We start from the raw sequence: 19,902 nt of genomic DNA on the forward strand, positions 1-19,902 counted from the left end.
ACTAAGATATAGCTCCCTGGGACATAGCAGGAAATATTTGTTTTCTTACTTGCTTAATGGAGTTCTGGGAGTTCTTTACTCCCCCAAGCCCGGCCCGAGGCCACGCTTGACTTGTGAGAGTTTGGTCCACCAGGCTCTTGCTTGGAGCGGCCCGCAGATATTCACCACAGCCCGATTGGTCCGGCACTTTCTATTTTTTTCCTAATGATGGGTCATATTTAATTGTTAGTGTGCGATCACAGTTCCTTTGATCTTCTTCCTGCAGACTAAGTAACTTGTAAGACCTGCTTGGATACTCAGGCTCAGGGTTCGTGACCCGTGACACGGACGTTCTTCCTGTGACAAACAAAGGAAGTACTTGTCACGCCGCCCACAAGATGGGTATAGGGTGCATAATTAATGAGCTAAACTAGCTTTTCAGCAAGAGATTTTCCTTTGGCCTCACCGTGGCTGTCCTTATATTGCTCTCCAGCTGAGGAAATAGGTCACGCTGAAACCTTAATAATTTATATTTTTTGACTATTACAAAGCTGGCAAGTATCTCTGAGTCATCATCAAGATGATGTCTTGATATCTCTGAGTGCTTTGTATGTCTAGATCATGTCCACTTTATTTATCTTTTCATCCAATGTCGTTATTATAATAAAAAACACAAAACGAAGATTGAGAAAGTTCAAAAGTTTTCTACAAGACTACAGCAAGTCTCCTCTAGTTCTGACTTTCTCAATCCCTGCTTTGTGATGCCTTAAGGAGGGATGAGGCTTCAACGTCACATGCAACGTTGGATGAGGGTCCCTCATCCATGTGACCCACATGGATGAGGGTCTATGTTTGTACTAGCCTAGTTGTGCTTGCGGGGGTTGAGGTTTGGCTCTTTAGTCCCGCCTCTCAATTATCAATCAACTGGTGTACAGGTTCCTGAGCCTATTGGGCGCTATCATATCTAGTCACCCTCCACCACATCACTGCCTAATGCATTCCATCTGTTAACTACTCTGGTGTGTGTGCGCGTGTGTGTGTACTCATCTAGTGTCTGCACACACGCCGCTGTATTCACCTAGTTGTGTTTGCGGGGGTTGAGCTCTGCTCTTTCGGCCCGCCTCTCAACTGTCAATCAATCAACTCTTACTAACTACTAACTAACTTTGTGTGTGTGTGTGTGTGTGTGTGATCAGTCCTCTGAACCAGCTGTTCTCGGAATGAAAGTCATCTCGTATGTGTGTCTTACCTGAATTTACCTGAGGGGCATAATCTCTCTCTCGTGGCCTCGACGAAAACAATATGCCGGCGGCTTGTCAAAGATCCCCCATTTGTCCTTGTGTGTATATATATATATACTGTATACATACATATATCCTGAAATTATATTAATTATAGCAACTATTTGGTTGAAAGAACCAATTTGTAGTGATGGACCACCAATGCCTAATTTTTAGTACTTTTTAATTTCATAGCGTTCGGAAAACAGTCAAAGTTGATGTTGTGGCCACGCGGTCACCATTCCAACCATTGGCCAGACCCAACAGAGTTACCCCTAACTGCTTGGACATTTTTCCTGCATTAATTAATATTCACGTTAATTACATTGTTGACAGAATTAAGCTGCTATCAATTGCCAATTTTTGTTATATTTTTCATTATAGATTAGCAGTCATTAAAAGTATATGAAGGAATTTTAAAATATTGTCCAAAGTGTACGGTAAGAGTCACGTTCCAGTTAGTAACCTTGGTACTGATGTGCGAGAATATTGATTATTATTACTCTAACTGGCTCTAAATCCTTGACAAATTGAATTTTCTTTCAATTCTTCTACATTTCCTAATTATTATTCTTGCAACAGAGATCTCTAAATATTACATGGGCCACAGAATAAAAATATAAATAATACGTATCCAGAAATGCTTACAAGGAAGTGATATATCGGCGGAATAATACCACTTTCACAACGACGTCAGGGCTCTGTTCACCCCAATTAAGCAGACATACATGATAATAACCTACGAATAATAACACAACGTAGACTATAGATCGTCACTAGGTGCCGGGAAAGGTGATATAGAAGTGTAATAGGTGGCGAGCGAGGCTGGTGGCGGGCATGAGAGGGGCGCAGTTTGTGCGGCGGAGGGTGGTGGCGGGGAGGCGGCGCGAGGCTATATATACCCCCGGGAGCGGCGCTTGGCCTACCCCTATTTCATTTAACGTAGGGTCTGTTCACGTGTGGTTGTGTGTCGCTAATTTTATTAGTATCACACACCACTCGATAAAATCTTTGTCAAAAAACTAAAAAAAATAACAAAAAAAATATAAAATAACAAAATCCCCCCATAAAAATTGCAAACGGTTTTAGAAACAGAAGTATAAAAGAAGCAAGTTTGTGTTCGTGACATTGTTGGTGAGTATTAGAGACTTGTGAGTTGTTTATTGTTGGGTGTTGAGGCTAGGTGAGTGTGTGTACCGGTGAGGCAGGTGGTGGCGTGGGGTGTGAGGCAGGTGAGGGTGTGGGGTGAGGGAGGGTGAGGCGTGAGGAAGGGTCCATATTGTGAGGGTGAGGGTGAGGAGGGTGTCATGGCCGCCGCCTCTCTCACTCGTGTGTCGCCTCCTGGCGCCCCCTCTCACCCTGCTGCCTGCCCCCCTCCTGGCCCCCCTCCACCACACTGGCGGGGTGTGGTAGCCAGCTGTGTTGTGGTGGGTTGTGGCAGTACCCCGTGTGTGTGTGTGGGGGGGGGGGGGGAGCCCCACAGCTGGTCCCTTAACTGTAGGTCTGTGTGGTCCCAGGTGGTGCCCGCCAGCTGGTGTGTGTGTCTGGTACACGAGGTTAGTCACTTGGTACACAAGGTTAGTCACTTGGTACATAAGATGCTTTGTAAGATTTCAAGCAGCTGGCCCTACTTATAGGAACTTTAGGACCCCTTAGGAACCCCTCGGGAGTATCTTCAGAATTGAGCACGGTTTTATAGTCTGGTTTTACTAGAGAGTTTACAAATTGTGAAATTATGGGGGAAAAATATAAGTCATACTCTTTGATTTCTCATACAGAATTTACTAATTAATCATAGTTTTAGTGTGGTCACGGCAAGTGATTTTTCTCTTTAAAATTAATTGCCCTGACCTAACCCATATGGTTCGACCGTTGAACTTTTAGGATGATGTAAGTCCCTTTAGGCAAGTCCTGTAAGGTTAGAGGCTGTGCAGTTACGCATCCATTTACTGGCCAGACTTAACGGTCCACTTGGTTACTAAATGTACCCTTTTCTGCCGGCCCCCACTACGCGAGTACCTCTGCATAGTGGTTACAAAATTTATGGTTTGATTGTATCCATTTGTATTTTACTTTAATCTGGTTATAAAAAATGGTAAATAATGAAAAAGGCTGTGTGGTGGTCTGAGATCAATGACTTTATTAAACCCTTGAACAGTGCAATGGGAAAATCTGTGCACAAAAAAAAAAAAAAAAAGCATGCATAATGGAAGACAGTGAAGTTGTGAAGGATTGCGGGTGGCGGTGATGTGCGTGTCGCGCACAATGCCCTCGTTGCTGACACCGAAGTATACTAGACATTAATTATTCCTGTCTTCTCGGATGTTTCACTATCACTTATTCTTTATTTACAAGAATGTGTGGAATAATTTGACGACTCGTAATGGCACGTACGTCTGTACGTTAGGCTCATATTGCTGTCCTCCCAAGGCCTGATTACTGACCCAGCTTGGTTCCTTATTATAGTTGCTCGTTATATTTCTTTCATTTCTTGCACGGACTGCTGTAAATTTAGTGGTTGATAAACACAACTGTTCCCAAAAATACCATATTCTGTATATATATATATATAGCATTGCTGCAGTCATTTAGTTTGAATACCAGTTATGTAAGTATTAGTAGACTGCAGCTGTACTTGCATTTAACAATTAAGTTTATGCATTTAATATTTCAGGTGTAACTTGGCTGCAAAATGAATCCCAGTGGCCCTAGCTATCCTTTAGCCTCCCTTTATGTTGGAGATCTCCATGCAGACTGCACAGAGGCCATGCTTTTTGAGAAGGTAAGAATGAGGTTTAAATGTCGTAAAATTTATTATGCACTAAAGGCTAACATAAATGATCTATTCTTGGTGATAGTGTATTCAGGTCATTTAAGTTTTATTGATTGTAGAACATATGTATGTATTAACCTAAACTGCACAAGGGTTGAAGCATGTGCAAAGGGATTGTTTCCTATAAACTATGGACTGAACATGGGAAAAAATGTAAAAAAGAAAATGTAATGAACAAGATTCTCGACCATTACATCTTAAACAAGCTCCTTGGTTGCAATCAGAATTACATGGAAAGCACATCCAATTCAACTTGTGCAATTATGAACAATTGCACAACAACTGTTGACACTAGATCCCCCCCCCTATTCAAATTTGCTGCCTATGGTCATGGCTGTTACTCTAGATTGTTTAAAGCCGACAGAGGTTTACTGAAGGCTCGGTTATTGATTGGAAACGCTGCCCCCATGGGAAATTTAAATGCTGCAGGGTACGCAAAAGCATCTTGGGATGCTATTTCCATAATGGGTCAAATGTCTGAAGATGGTATGCACAATGCAAAGGTTAATAATTAACCCTTTTGTTTGTGCCCTTAATTTTTGGTGCTACAAACTCCTTGAGGCTAGTGCAAATATGATGGGTGGTATTTTACCTCCAATGCATACTGCAAATTTACTATGCATGGTAAAGTGTTCAGTTTGGTATAATTTTTTAAGTTGTACTTTTATATTTAAAAAAAATGTAATGAAAATGCAATAAAAGCAAAATAAAATGACAGGCAAATTAAGTTAGATAACCTACTTGACTTGGTAAAATGACCAGTCATTGGAACTTTCTTGCCTTTTTAGCAAATGACTGTAGTCACAAAAGCATTAAAGGGTTTTGTTACTGTTTAGGTAATCTCTAGTTCAGGTTATAATACTGTGTATGGAAGGTAAAATTTGAGACATGACTGCACATGTTGAATAGTTGACCATTCATATCAGAATTGCCATTTCATCTGCTTTATATGCACATCAATTAAACTTTGTAACAATTTTAAAAACCCTGTCTCATTCCCCATGATTCAAATAAGGCAGAAACAAGCAACTCGTGGAAAATGAATCATTCTAGATTTTACCATGCTATGGTGCATTTGCAGAGTGAAATGGTTTTGCCTTTCATTATAGATATTCACAATTCCTTGTACTAGGAATTGTAATTCGATTCCTTGTACTAGGAAGTTTAAAAAAAAGATCTTCACTGCTTGTTTATGTAAAATTGAGTTAATATTCTTGCAATAGGCTGATGTGCTCAAAAGCTAATTTTGCTGCCACTGACTTTAAAAATCAGTGCTTACCAGCTTGTGTGGGGAAAAGTAAGATCCAGCTGTATAGCCTCGCTCGTTAACCTATTGTACCTGGTGCATTTATTTTTACTTTTCAGTAGTTATACATGTTGAAACTGCTTGTACACTGTTTAATAAGCTAATTTACCTCTTGTATAAAGTAATATATGCCTAAGTCTCTTGCTATATATTTGAAAAATATTGTCAATGATGTGTTTTCCACATTTACCATATTCTTCTTTGCATGCAGATTAAGTACACATTCCACTAACACAATGTGATGTCTTTGGTCTCAAGATTTGTCTCTTTGGTCACATTCACACAAATCATAAAAGTATTCATATAATTAGTTATCCTAGATAAATGCTGGCACTACTTTAGAGTACAGTATGTAATTTGTGGGGGCTATTTTGCAAATACTGCAGATCATGTGGGAAGCATCTGCTCATGCCATTGCTGCTGCTGGCGGCAAACTGACCAGCCAGCCCGTCCTCAGAAACAAAGGTCAAAGTTCCAATGCACCTGCCAAATCCTGTTCATAAATGAAAAATGGTTTACACAAGACTTGCAACTGATGTTTGAACTTCCAACGAAGCACTTCAAGAGCAAGTGCTTCGTTGATGACTTGTTTTGAACATCAAGACTGTAAAGGCTTCACCCATGTATTACAAATAATTGCCAACAGAACCTAACCAATGCCTGAATATGCACAGTATGCTAATATATAACAATCTTAATTTATATTTGAGAAAATTCCTATTTTGAATGAACAGCATGTTAACACTTTCGCGCTTTAGATTAGATAACTCGTCGCTGTTTTTTCTTACGATTCCGCATAACAGCCTACTTTTCTCGTCCATCGAAAAAATATTTCTATAAATTCCATTTTTTAACCGAAATGGATGGGGATACTTTTGTTTTGTAGAGAATTTATTTGCGAATTTTTTGGTACAAGAATGAATATTATATCACAAACTTCTATGAGTAAAAAAAAAATACACAAAGTATGTTTGGGGGGGTGGCGAGCGTGTGGCAGTGGGTTCCCTTTAGCCGTTGATATATCCAACACGTGGGAAATATTTGTGTGTGTTATGTATATGTCTGTGTAGGGAATTTTACTGCGATCACTGTCATACAAATTATAAAATGTTTCAACAAGTATAAACATGACAAACATCAAACGAACGAAAACAATGCGTTCGTTTCTGCCGCGAACGCATACTGAGCAACGTGGTTCTATATTTGGCGCTTCTCTTACACATGCTTTGTACAAATGTTATACAGTTCATCTTATAGAAAATTTTATTGCGAACACATTGGTATAAAAAAGAAATACGTACGTAGAAAAGTAGGGTCAGGAAACGTATAAACTTTCCAAGCATGTGGTATAAAAAAGAAATACGTACGTAGAAAAGTAGGGTCAGGAAACGTATAAACTTTCCAAGCATGATTTCCCCCCTGTGTTTTCGCCAGTGCGCTCGCGGCTAACTACTCTCCACTTCACACACACTTGCGGGTGGGCAATTACCTAATATTAAACATTCATATGCATATGTCCGTGTAGAGAATTTTATTGCGATTCCAATGATACCAAAATTAGCGATGTAGGACAACTGTAGGCTTCGCAACCATTAAGAGAGTGGAAACATTTTGTTGCTGTTTGGCGCTCTCGGCGAGTGATCTGCATAGTTTTTATTTGGTGTTGATACTCCTTATGCTTGGGCGGCATTTTATAGGTATGCTCTTATAGACAATTTCATTGCGAACACAGTGATACCAAATTTAAATACGTGCGCCTTCAATTATTGTCAGGACAGTCAAAAGAGTGTACACTTTTTCGGTCTTACCGCGTAGGCGCGCGGAGTGCCGAAAGCATTTGGGGTATTTTTTTTTTTTTTGAGCGCCGAGAGCGCGAAAGTGTTAAAATTGGTGAATGCATCTTTGGGGTCAACAGCTGGATGGAATGGACTTGGTCTGAGGATGGGTTGGATCAGCACCATAGGTTTAGCCAGGATTACTAAAGCCTGCAAATGGAAATATAGTACTGTATTTTAATTAAAATCTTTCCAGCCTAAATTTGCTGCACTTAAAAATGCAAACCATGACTGGTGCAACGCAACTACGTACTAGTCTGTACTGCCACTAGATCTTTTGCTAGTTTAAACTTGCTTACAGCGGCTAATGAGAAATTGTCATGCAGTACCTGCCTATGCTCAAAAAAGCGTCAAAATTAACATTTTTCATTATAGAATTATAAACTTGTTTGCAAAATGTAAAAAAATGCATGAATGTGAATATTTGTTGTTTCACTGTGAAGGTGCTCTCAAAAGGTGTTTTGGCTGTCTGGTGCCTGTCAACACCGTGCCAAACTCTGCCGACGTTTCCTGTGTTATCCTCGGACATTTCCTGTGTTATCGTCGGATGTTTCGCTTGATTGTTTATCACCTGTTTCTCTTAATTTACAAGAGTATGTTGCATAACTTTATAAATTGCATAATTTACATAATTTTCAATAACATGTATCAACTGATTGATTTACCTGGTATACTCCATTACAACCAGTGGGTAGTGAAAAGGATATGACCATAATATACAATGGTGGTAGTATCTGGGCGATATGTGGCCTAATTGGCACCATATGGGTGGGAGTATAGATTGAAAGAAGTGTAAGCTGCCAATGTGGCACATAATGGCAGGCTCCTCCTAGTACACGTAACCATGAAATCGTAGCAGGATTTTTTCATGGGTCAAGGTAAACACTCGCATCCACAGCTATTTTCATATGCATCATGTAAAACCTAGACGGTAATTGTTCAAATAGTCTTATAAAGACAACCTCATTTCCCTAGTAATATTTGCACTACATTCACCTAGTGCACATACCATGAAATGATTGCAGGATTTTTCATGGGTCAAGGAAAATCCATTACATTCGCAGATAAAACCCAGACAATAGTTTAAATTGTCGTACGATAACAGCATTATCCCATGAAACCATGAATGACGCTAACTGCTAACTGCTGTCTAAGGGTTAAGGTACATCTTTCTATACATCAGAGGACGTAGTGATTAGTCACTTTTAAGCACTCCAGAATGAAGCTTGATCAAGTTTGTTCAGAGGGTGTAGTAGTATACTATACTTATGACCAACCATTCACCACCTGCGAGTGGGTGGGTATGCGGTGCCATAGTTGTACAAATGTGGCAGATAAAGGCTATCTTATAGACCCAATATTTAACCATAGACCTGATAGCTCAATTGATATTTGGTATTTACTATACATTTTCAGAAATATTGTAAACTATCAGTACCCAGCCAAGCATTGCTGTGGCTCAGCAACGCATGTGCGTTGCTGAGCCACAGCAACCTTCCGTCCCCCAGTCCTCCACACCATCCCTCCCCACCATTCCCCACTCAACCATCCCCTCTTCCTTCCCACCGTGCCCCACTCCCGTCTTTGGTCCTCCCCTCCCCTTTGGTCCTTTGGAGCCGGTCGGCCGAGCAGACAGCACGCGGGACTTGTGATCCTGTGGTCCTGGGTTCGATCCCAGGCGCCGGCAAGAAACATTGGGCAGAGTTTCTTTCACCCTATGCTCCTGTTACCTAGCAGTAAAATAGGTAACTGGGTGTTAGTCAGCTGTCACGGGCTGCTTCCTGGGGGTGGAGGCCTGGTCGAGGACAGGGCCGCGGGGACACTAAAAAGCCCCGAAATCATCTCCAGATAACCTCCCCACTATTCTCCATTCCCCTATCCCCTTGTCCCCACCATCCCAAACTTCCCTGTCCCCTCATTCTTCCCCACCATTACCCCGTCCCTTGTCCCCTCGTCCTCCCCACCATCTCACTTCCGTCCCCTTGTCATCCCCACCATTTCCCCCACTCGTCCGATGCCTTCCCTTATGGTCTGTTCCCGTCAGAAAATTGGGAACATAGTGATCTGATATTCCCATCACTGAAATATAAGAAAGTTAAAAATTAAATGAAAATATGAAAAAATATAAAAAACTATACTCGCGAAATGAACGGTCTGGTAAACACGGCTCAATTCCAACGCAATTCACACAAAATAATTAAATCAAAATGGAAATAAATCAATCTTATGAGAATTCAATTTATCAATGCAATCAGAAACATTGAAATGGAATTGTAACATATCTAGTATATATATGAAAATGTGCCTATTCAAATGCAATGTTGTCGAAATTTCAAAGTAATTAATAGGCGTTTCGAGGATTTCCCTCACATGAAAAACACACGAAAGTTTTTCAGAGAAGGCATATTTTTTTATCGTCAGACGTGACATCTGGATGTGTATAAAAACCTGCTCGGATGCGAATGGAACGTTGTGTGAAAATTTCAAAGCAATTGGTGAAGAACTTTCAGAGATTAGCGATTTTGAACGAACGAACATTTCAATTTTTATTTATAGATAAATATGTTGTTGGTGTGGCCTCAAAGTAATAACATTGCCAGTTCTTACATGCTGCTTACATTAGTGTAATTCAGTATGCTTGACATCATTCTAAAAAGATAGTACACGTATACACACACAAATCACAATAGCATGATGTATCAAATTAACGAGTCTCGGTTTGTCTCTGAGAGACTGCGGGATCTGTGCGAGAGCAGTAGCAATGCCTGTTGCAATTCTTTTGACGGGGTCGTGGCTTAGTCGATTAATGCGTGTCCACGCATTAATAAATCCACGGCCCATGTGGATTTATTCATAGTACTGTTCACGTATAGTGACTGGATTGTTCAAATAAGGGCACTTGTGGTAATAAAAAAATTTGTACTGTTAAAAATGCATGAGAATTAAGGCAATGCCCTAACCTCTCCTAGGCCTAGTGTAGCAGGTCTTATGTACAGAAGCACATTGAGTCTTGATGTGTTCTGCTTAGCATTGCTAATGTTATGTTTAGGAAATGTGCAAAACCATTATGGAAAGTTAAACTATAAACCTACAAACTCAAATTTGTAAACTTTTTTTATTAATATTTTTCTAATTGAATTTACAGTGTATGCATTCATATATTGCATAGTAAATAGTGAGTGCATGCAGTGTTTTATCTTGACAAAAGTTCGTTACTTCTACTTTTCCCCCTTTTTCTTATTACTCAATGGGTTGAAGTGTGAAAATAATTATACACAAAGCTTAGATATAAAATTTAATTTGGAATAACCTCAAGAAGTCATCTTGATGATTTCGGGGCTTTAGTGTGTCTGCGGCCCGGTCCTCAACCAGGCCTCCACCCCCAGGTAACAGCCCGTGACAGTTGACTAACTCCCAGGTACCTATTTACTACTAGGTAACAGGGGCATCAGGGTGAAAAACTCTGCCCATTGTTTCTCGCCGGCACCTGGGATTGAACCCGGGACCACAGGATCACCCGTCCAGTGTTGTCTCCTCACCCGCTGGCGACTTGAGCTATACAGTCCGGTATTTACTATAAATAATAACCAAGCCATATGTTTTAAGTCGGAAAATCTTCGTTACTCCCAAAATCAGACAATTTGTTTTACTTTGTGTTCTATTGGCTTGGAGAAAGTGACTATAGTAAAAGGTTGAATATTTGTAAAATAACTATTATTTGACATTCTCACATGGTTAAGTTGTATTGATAGTCAAATTTTTCATCCATATGGATTGGCAGGTCTAACAATTTTTTTTAAATGCTAGTGAAGCCCAACATTCTCACACCCTCCCCTGAACATGGTAACCTGATCAATCTCTTAACCACAGAATACCATGATCACCATTACAATAAACCACAAACTCCACATCAACAACCACTCATACCATACCTGAGGATACCTGATCAACCAGGCTGTGACTCGTACGTCAGGCTGCGAGCAGCCGCGTCCAACAGCCTGGTTGATCAGTCTGGCAACCAGGAGGCCTGGTCGACGACCGGGCCGCGGGGACGCTAAGCCCCGGAAGCACCTCAAGGTAACTTCAAGGTAAGGTACCACGACTGCAAGCAACCACTCCCTAAGATGCTAAGACTGTGAGCATGTGTAATCTTCTTGTGTTGTGCAGTGTTATTTAAATACAGTACAAGCAAACATTTACAAATCCTCCACTAAAGGCCAACTTGCTTCAGGGTAATTTTTACAACTTGTTCTACATAATATCAATGAAAGGCTGACAATTTAAAGTGATTATTTAAATCTGTACTTAATAGTTTGACAATCTTCACGAATAGTTATATAAACAGTTCAAAATTGCTGTGTAAGTTCAACTTATGGCATTCTTAATGTTAGATAGTAAATATAATTTGTAGCTGAAGGGTCTTAAATCTGAAGGTATAACTTAGTAATGTTTATAAGAAACTTGTCAGAATCATTAATAAGTGTGCTGGTAAAACTTTCACAAGTTATTAATTTCGTGCTAAATAATTGGCTAACATCTTACACAAAAATAATACTGACTTCACTGACTTGTCAGTTGAATTTGTAAACATCTTGGCAATTAACTGGCCCATGTCTTTCAGTGATTGGCTAGGTTTGACAAACTGGTGTGCAGTTAACAGCTGCCTAGTGTAGTTTTTAATGAAGCTAACGGAGGGTGGTGTTTACTATTCGGGTCTGATGTCTGCTGTGAGGGGGGTGGGGGGGAGACTTGCTCAGCTTGAATTATGAAATGCGTGTGCTGGGCGGGAAGTTAGTGTCAGAGCGTAATATTCAAAGTATTGTTGGCCGACGTTGATTGCTTGAGGGGGAGGATTTTTTGTTAGTCACTAGGTACTGTAGTTGGTAACTAGGAAAAATAGAGGGTGGCTGGTTCCAGATTTGCACATGAAAATATCACACGAGACCAGGAGGCATGGAAGGAAGTGAAAAATATCCCCTTTGAAAGAGGTGCAGGTTTACTAATAGAATTGTCAGCATCAAGGGCTGGACACTTCAACACTTCTGAACATGAGGGGCATAACTGGTTAACTTCTCATGGTGTTTAAAAGAAATTGCTAAACACCTTCAAAGGATACCTGATCAACCAGGCATCTGACAGCCTGGCTAACAAGGCCAGAGACCATACCCTGGGGACTTTGACTCTTGGAAATAGTACAAGGTGAGGTACTTGCTACACAAGTTTAGTACTGTCCTGTTTGGGCACACAAGAGCTCCTACAGCCATATTGTATCTGGAAACAGTAAAGCATAAAAATTGTCTGCACAAATTGACTCCCCTTCCCCTGGGTATCTTTGGATGAATCTGACAAATGAAGATGTTACCTAGATTTTTTCTGCATCTTAATTTAACAAGTAATGTTGTGACAATAAACATTTATTGTGGACACAGTAACTGATACATGTATCACAGTTCCATGGAACATTATGAACGTTCTACTGTATACATATTGTAATGGACACAAATATGCATCATATATGATAAACAAATAAAACCTCATTGGAAATACATAGAACAAATAATTGAAAATATACACCGGCAACACCTGGTGCTTGAATGGCCCGCGCGACCGTGTCTGGGCGATTCATGCACGGGCGACCAGGCCCTGATGACGTCACAGCGCACCTTATCCACGTCCCCACAGCCAAAGTAAGTGGAATTTGGTATTTATTTTTATAGACTTGTTCAGGGAAGGGAATTTATCATTTTACGAAGAAAAAAATGATTTTTTGCAATGCGCACGGGGAATTTCACAAACTCGACGCAGCATGATGGCTAATGGGTTCCTGTGGCTCCAGTTTTATCCCATATTCACTGTTTTTTAGAACTTGGTCATTCTACAATTTAAGGATTTTACATCCACATGAAAAAGTTGATCCTGAAACATAAGTATCATGCATTCATAAAAATGAAGGCTTTATTTTTTTGTATAAAACTAATGCTGTCACCAGCCATTTTTGCCAATAACACAATACTGGCAAGCTTATGATTGTGAGGGGTTCCAGGTGTCGTGCCAGACACTGGTCATGGAGTAATCAAATAGTGTAGTTAAAAACCCTGAAAAATATCTATTGAACAAATGTGCACCTGTGACTTCCTACACCCCCCCCCCCCCTAGTCTTCATAACTTGCCTGTGCCCCCACCCCTATTTTGAGATAATAGGCCTGCATATGCTGCTCGAATCGCCCTTCTATGATAAGCTTCTAAGATCTTAAGTTTTACTATGGATGCTGCATAGCATTTTACCACAATGCCTCTGCAACATAATGACTAACTCTTGGAAATCTATTTACTGCTACGTAAGATGCAGTTGGTGAGAGGAATTATTCAAAAGTTCTTGTATACTACCCTTCCCTTAAATTATCTTTATTGCCAAGAAAATTTATGAAATGCAAATGCAAAATCAAATTGCATTTGATTTTGCAAAGCCCTTGTCTCTAGGCAAATTGAGACTCTTACTCTGAAAGAGGCCATAGTTTAGTGTGAAATGCATGTACAATTAACAGATGCAGTTAAGAGTTATTTAATTTTGTCAAAGCCTTTGACACTGTCCCCCCAAAAACTTGTCTAAAAAGTTGGAGAAAGCACTCTTAACTAGGAAAATACTAAATGTAAAAAATAAAATCTAAATGCAGTGGTGATCAGACCGGTACATAATTGAATTAAAGGGAGGTAGGTGCAATGTCAAAAAATTGACATTGCATCCTGCACTGCATCCAAAATCATGTGTATCTGCTACCCTCAATGGTGGTGCACATTAACAATAACATGGCAACCTATGCAAAACTAGTAAATATATGGCTGGCTTTATAGAACTGGAAACAAACCTTTTAGAATAGATGTACATGGCTAGTCCTTGAATGTTACTCCAACTTGGAACCCCAGTCTTCTAACTTATTTTTAATGGTTCACTGATAAAAAGTACTACCCAATGGAGGCACAGGACAAAAAGTTTTTCACTGATGCCGCTGTTCAGCTAGCAGTAAATACGTATCTGGGAGTTGCAGCTGCTATGGGCTGCTTCCTGGGGATGTGAAACAAAAAGGAGACCTGGTCGAAGACCGGGCCGCGGGGACGCTATGCCCCGAAATCATCTCTAACCTCAAGATAACACGTTTTATTCATATCTTAGAATACTATGTACTGTTACAAATAGGGAATGCACCGTGTATAATTATGTAAAGGGATTTGCCTGAGCCTAGCATTTAGATACAAGTTTCCTTAACCTCGTCCAATTTTTTACAGTTCTCCTCTGCTGGCCCTGTGCTGTCTATCCGTGTGTGCAGAGACATGATCACCCGTCGTTCCTTGGGCTATGCATATGTCAACTTCCAACAACCGGCAGATGCTGAGCGTGCACTGGACACGATGAATTTTGATGTAATGAAGGGTCGTCCCATCCGTATCATGTGGTCACAGCGTGATCCCTCGCTTCGAAAATCTGGAGTTGGCAATGTTTTCATCAAAAATCTAGACAAGTCAATTGACAACAAAGCCATGTATGACACCTTTTCAGCCTTTGGCAATATTCTCAGTTGTAAGGTTAGTATGACTTGTAAAAGGTTTGTATGATGCTAACCCTTTTCCTGCAATTTCATGCATGTGGTACATTTAGAGTACTGCACAAGCGTATTAGGTGCTTCCACTTGGTAGAGAAATGTTTCTTGCATGGATGGCATTTGATTATATTGTCAGTGGTTGGACACAGTTTTGCATAATTTCCTTACCTAGGGGAGTTCTGTCCTCTAAGGTTGTCCTGATTGTCTACTGCAACAGTGTTCACCTATTGACTTCATGATTGGAAGTGAAGCGAATTGTAAACATAACCCCAAAACCCTCTTGGCAACCCTCTTTCCTTCCCTGAGGCAAGATGCCAATAAAAGATTGCTTAGCCTTTTTGACAAGTTATGCTCGTGACATGTTACCATTGGCCTAGCTTTCGTTCACGGTCCGCTTTCCTTCACATCCTCAGTTTTAGATCCTGACACCTACCTCCACTAGCTCACTTTCACACGCTCCTGTGATCTAATGCAGTGTTCTGTATTTTTTCTCCACCCGTCTGCCCTACTTGTACTTTTCAACCTATGCCCTTGTGTATCTGAAGTGTGACCCCTTCCAGCCTCTGGGGGTCTTGTTCTTCACGTTGCCCTCCCAACCACTTGGGCTGGACAGTAGTGAAGGCATTCTGCAGTTTGGCATTCAATCTGACTGCCCAAGTGGCTGGGCACCATTCCTTTCCCTTGTCCCATCCCAAATGCTTATCTTGATCTCTTCCTAGTGCTATATAGTCATAATGGCTTGGTGCTTTCCTCTGATAGCTCCTTTACCTTCCCACCTCTCTTTTTGGCCTTATCTGGACACTGACCAATAGGGCTGATGTCACCCGTTATCCTGGCTGCATCAGCCTTCCTCTGGTAGAGATTGTGGAGGCAATTGCACAGTACATTTAATCTATTGCAGCTTGTCTGTGTGAACCTAATCCTTCTCCCTCTTTCTCCACAAAAGATAAGAAAGCCTGTCCTTACCCTCCAGCCTCTTCCAGTGGGGATTTGATGGCTGGCTGGAATCTTTGCCACTGCTTGCTGCTGAATGATTAATCTTCCTTTCCCCATCTTGTTCCTCTTCAGCTCGTCTTGCTAGATGCTGCCCTCCATTCCTTACTCTTTGCCATATTTGGATTGTGCTTGCACTGTTTGCTGTAAACATGCAGTCTGGGGAAAACACACGTATACCAAAAGATGCCCGAATCAATGTTTTGGAAGCCATTGTACAGTGCTACATGGTGTCATCTGTGTAGTTAAACATTAGAAGTAACAAGTCAAATTACTGTTGATACCCCCCCCTTCCTAGTATCTGGAAGTGGATCTGTAAGGTTGGCTGTTCATCTACATGGTTGTTCATATGATGTTGGTTATGAAGGAGTGCTGCACTTCTAGGTCATTGCTTCTAATTGGTCTTCGTACCTGCAAGTCCCAATGAATTTGGTCCCTTAAACCTTTGCACTCTTTAAGCTTCTCTTCAACAACCTCGACCTTTTCTGAACTAGTGTCTTGTCCCTTTACAATTCCATGGCAGTATGCATTGAAATGCTTCTCCATCTGTGTGTACACCTTATAGTATGTGTTTATAAATACATTTGGGATGTCGAGGACTGGCATGAGGCAGTTATTCTTCCTGTAAAGAAATGGCACAAAGCACCACCTGCCCCTAAAGACTATAATCTCATTCTTATCATTCCTATTTATTCATTCTTTAATCCTGTTTAGTTATATAATCTTTATTATCATGTGGAAATATGTATTGTATGGTTGACAGTTGTACCCCCCCATCCCCCTCAATTTGACTTTTAACAAGTCACAGCACAAATGTCCTGGTGGATTTGGAGGTTTGCATTCATACTGCATTTGGCACCAAGACCTCTGTTGTAGCTGTTCTGTTTTACCTGGAGGCAAATTATTTTAGCCCAACTGCATTTTTTGGTATCCCAGTTTTAAGTTTTTTTGTCCAGCTTAGTGCCTTATTTTGCTGATTGCTTTCATAGATATCCTGAAATTTTTCATTTTTGGTGCATTAATATTGTATCTTGTCTTTATCACAGACTGCAGAATTAAATTTATCTCCAAAGGGTTCATCTTTTTCACTAGAATATCAAATTTTTCAATTACAATTTCTCGGTTTCATTGTATTAACTTGAAACTTGATACTTGTGAAAGCTTGGCTGTTATTGGAATGCGTAATGTAGTTACATAGTAATTGTCACAATCTTGACTCGTTTTTGCACTATGATAGCTCTTACAATGAAGACCAGTGGCAACCATTATAATTTTTAAATCAATAAAATCCCTGCCAGTAGTTTATAGGTTTATTGCCAACAAAGATGGGTCCTCCTTCCCCTCCTACCTTCAGACCCCCATAGCCTTCCTCGTCACACTCAATGTCCCACCAAGAGTTCTTTCACGTTCCCGAAAATTCCTAAAATCTACATCCATATCTCCAACCAACAACACTGTACAAATTTTAATATACAAAGGATTAATTATTTATGGTTATTATCTTCTGTTGCAGGTTGCTACTGATGAGGCTGGGAATTCCAAAGGCTATGGTTTTGTTCATTTTGAGACAGAGGAAGCAGCTAGAAATGCCATCCAAAAAGTCAATGGTATGTTGCTTAATGGCAAGAAGGTTTATGTAGGGAAGTTCATCCCTAGGGCAGAACGTGAGAAGGAGTTAGGAGAGAAGGCTAAGCGTTTCACTAACGTGTACGTGAAGAACTTCGGAGATGACCTAGACGATGAAAAGCTGTACGAAGTTTTCTCGGCATTTGGCAAGATTACCAGTCATAGAGTAATGTGCAACGAGGATGGCAAGTCAAAAGGTTTTGGCTTCGTTGCATTTGAAGAACCTGAAGCTGCAGAAAAGGCATGTGATGAATTCAATGGCAAAGAAATGAATGGCAAACAGATTTATGTAGGAAGAGCCCAGAAGCGAGGGGAAAGACAAGCTGAATTGAAAAAGAAATTCGAGATGATGAAGATTGAGCGCATGAACAGATACCAGGGTGTCAACCTTTATATCAAGAACCTGGATGACACCATTGATGATGAAAGGTTGCGCAAGGAATTCTCCAACTATGGTACAATAACCAGTGCCAAGGTAATGACTGAAGATGGGCGTTCCAAGGGTTTTGGATTCGTTTGCTTCTCCACCCCAGAGGAAGCAACACGTGCTGTTACAGAAATGAACGGGAGAATCTTAGTTAGTAAGCCCCTATATGTTGCCTTGGCACAACGTCGTGAAGATCGTAAGGCACATCTTGCTTCGCAGTACATGCAACGTGTTGCTGGGATGCGCATGCAACAGATGGGACAAATGTTCCAACCTGGTGGCACTAGTTACTTCATGCCAACCATGCCTCAGGCTCAACGATTCTATACACCACAAATGGCCCAAATTAGAGCTACCCCACGCTGGCCTGCTCAACCTGCTGCACAGGTGCGAGCAGGTGCTCAGGCAACCACTGCTTTTCCCATGCAGGCAGCACCCTTCAGGTCTGCTCCTCGTCAAGCGCAGCCAGGTCCCCGCAGTGTCCGTCCTATGGCTGCTGCTGCTGCAGCTGCTCAACAGCAGCAAATTCCAAACTTGCTTCAGGCAGCTAGGCCTGTTGCACCAAACGCTGGAGGAGTACCACCACCTAGTGCGCTCTCTAATGCTGCAAGAGCTTCCAACTACAAATACACCAACAACATGCGTAATCCTCCTACAGTTTCAGGTGGTGGGCCAGCTGCTGCTGCCGCTGTGGCTCCCGTTACCCAACCTGCTGTCCATATTCAAGGCCAGGAGCCACTTACACCATCAATGTTGGCTTCTGCCATGCCCCAGGAGCAGAAACAGATGCTTGGGGAGCGTTTGTTCCCACTTATTCGTGAAATTTACCCTGAACTTGCAGGAAAGATTACAGGCATGTTGCTGGAAATTGATAATTCTGATCTCCTTCATATGCTGGAGGATCGCAATTCTCTCAAAGCCAAGGTTGAAGAAGCAGTGGCAGTGTTGCAGGCTCACCAAGCTAAGCAACAAGTCGTAGCTGTGGCTGTAGCAGCCCAGAAGAAAGAAGACATGTAAATTTCATCATGCAGTCCCTACCATCAAACATTTTTGCTGCAGTACTTTGCTTGATTTAGTTTTCGACTTGTGCCCTGTCATTGGAGTTTTAATTTTATTTTCAATTTTTTAAAGGTCTATTGGTTATAGTAAAGGCCATTAGTTATTGTTTGCACGCTGTTTTGACTCCAATAGATATGGCATAATTGTTTAGGTTCGACCACAACCACGTGAACAGTCTGTCAAGTAGGTGTTAAATATAAACAAAAAATCTAAAAAAAAATCGTAAAATAAACCAAAAAAATCTAAGACAAGTAACCTACTATAACTGAAGATGCTTATAATGTAACCTTTCTGTTCATTATAATGCACTTCAACAAGGCAGGTCAGAACAATGTCAACCAAGAGTGAATAGCAAGGAAGCCGGTTTTAGTTGATCAGTTCCGACATGCCAGTTTTTAGTCTAAAAACAAATGGTAAACAAAATGTAAAACCTTTATATAAAAACTGAAAATGCCCTAACAACGGGCGAAAAATCCCATAACAGTACCATCTATAAAATACTAAAAAAACTTTGTAACAGTGTGCTAAGGAAACTTTTAAATGGAAATTGGCAACAAATAAACTTCTGTTTCTATAACCTTACTTTGTTCATTCATTTTCCTAAATTGTGTATTCTGCCAAAGCCGTAGTGGCTCGTGTACGACGTTCTGGGACTAGTTGGATGCCTAACCTAACGTCCGGGCGTTGTACCTTTGGAAAAAAAGATGTCAACGTGGCTGTAGTTTTGTAAAATACATTAGCCATTGGGCCATCCACAAGGAAGGCTTGTGTGCTAGGTGGGTCTTTGCATTAGTGTTGAATGTATTCATCAGACTGGTTGAAAAGTGGGAGCAACGCGTCTGCCAACGCTGTGCTTCCCTGATAGGGGGTATTCCTGTGCTTCAGAGCCCAAACTTGAGCAAGCCATATGGTAAGCTTAAACTGCACTACCAATGCAAATGCCTGTCCTGTACGAACAGGCTTCGT

The 19,902-nt window shown here is 40.9% G+C and overlaps 1 protein-coding gene across 1 annotated transcript; it reads left to right on the forward strand.

The window, feature by feature from the left end:
- Positions 1-2,157: 2,157 nt before the first annotated feature.
- Positions 2,158-19,518, forward strand: pAbp (poly(A) binding protein). The gene is made up of 4 exons (XM_045768168.2): positions 2,158-2,393; positions 3,934-4,041; positions 14,518-14,814; positions 17,338-19,518. Exons 2-4 carry the CDS (start codon positions 3,952-3,954, stop codon positions 18,892-18,894), a joined length of 1,944 nt encoding a protein of 647 aa, XP_045624124.1. The 5' UTR covers positions 2,158-2,393; positions 3,934-3,951; the 3' UTR covers positions 18,895-19,518.
- The last annotated feature ends 384 nt before the right edge of the window (positions 19,519-19,902 follow it).

Source organism: Procambarus clarkii, chromosome 10 (assembly GCF_040958095.1).
Source record: "Procambarus clarkii isolate CNS0578487 chromosome 10, FALCON_Pclarkii_2.0, whole genome shotgun sequence".
In the NCBI taxonomy this organism is placed as follows: Eukaryota; Metazoa; Arthropoda; class Malacostraca; order Decapoda; family Cambaridae; genus Procambarus; species Procambarus clarkii.

What these genes read in the sequence shown, in the direction of transcription:
- pAbp (XM_045768168.2), top strand. Translation starts at nt 3,952, where the DNA reads ATGAATCCCAGTGGCCCTAGCTATCCTTTAGCCTCCCTTTATGTTGGA. An exon ending in AGGCCATGCTTTTTGAGAAG is followed by an intron (nt 4,042 to 14,517) that starts GTAAGAATGAGG and finishes AATTTTTTACAG; the next exon opens with TTCTCCTCTGCTGGCCCTGT. An exon ending in GCAATATTCTCAGTTGTAAG is followed by an intron (nt 14,815 to 17,337) that starts GTTAGTATGACT and finishes CTTCTGTTGCAG; the next exon opens with GTTGCTACTGATGAGGCTGG.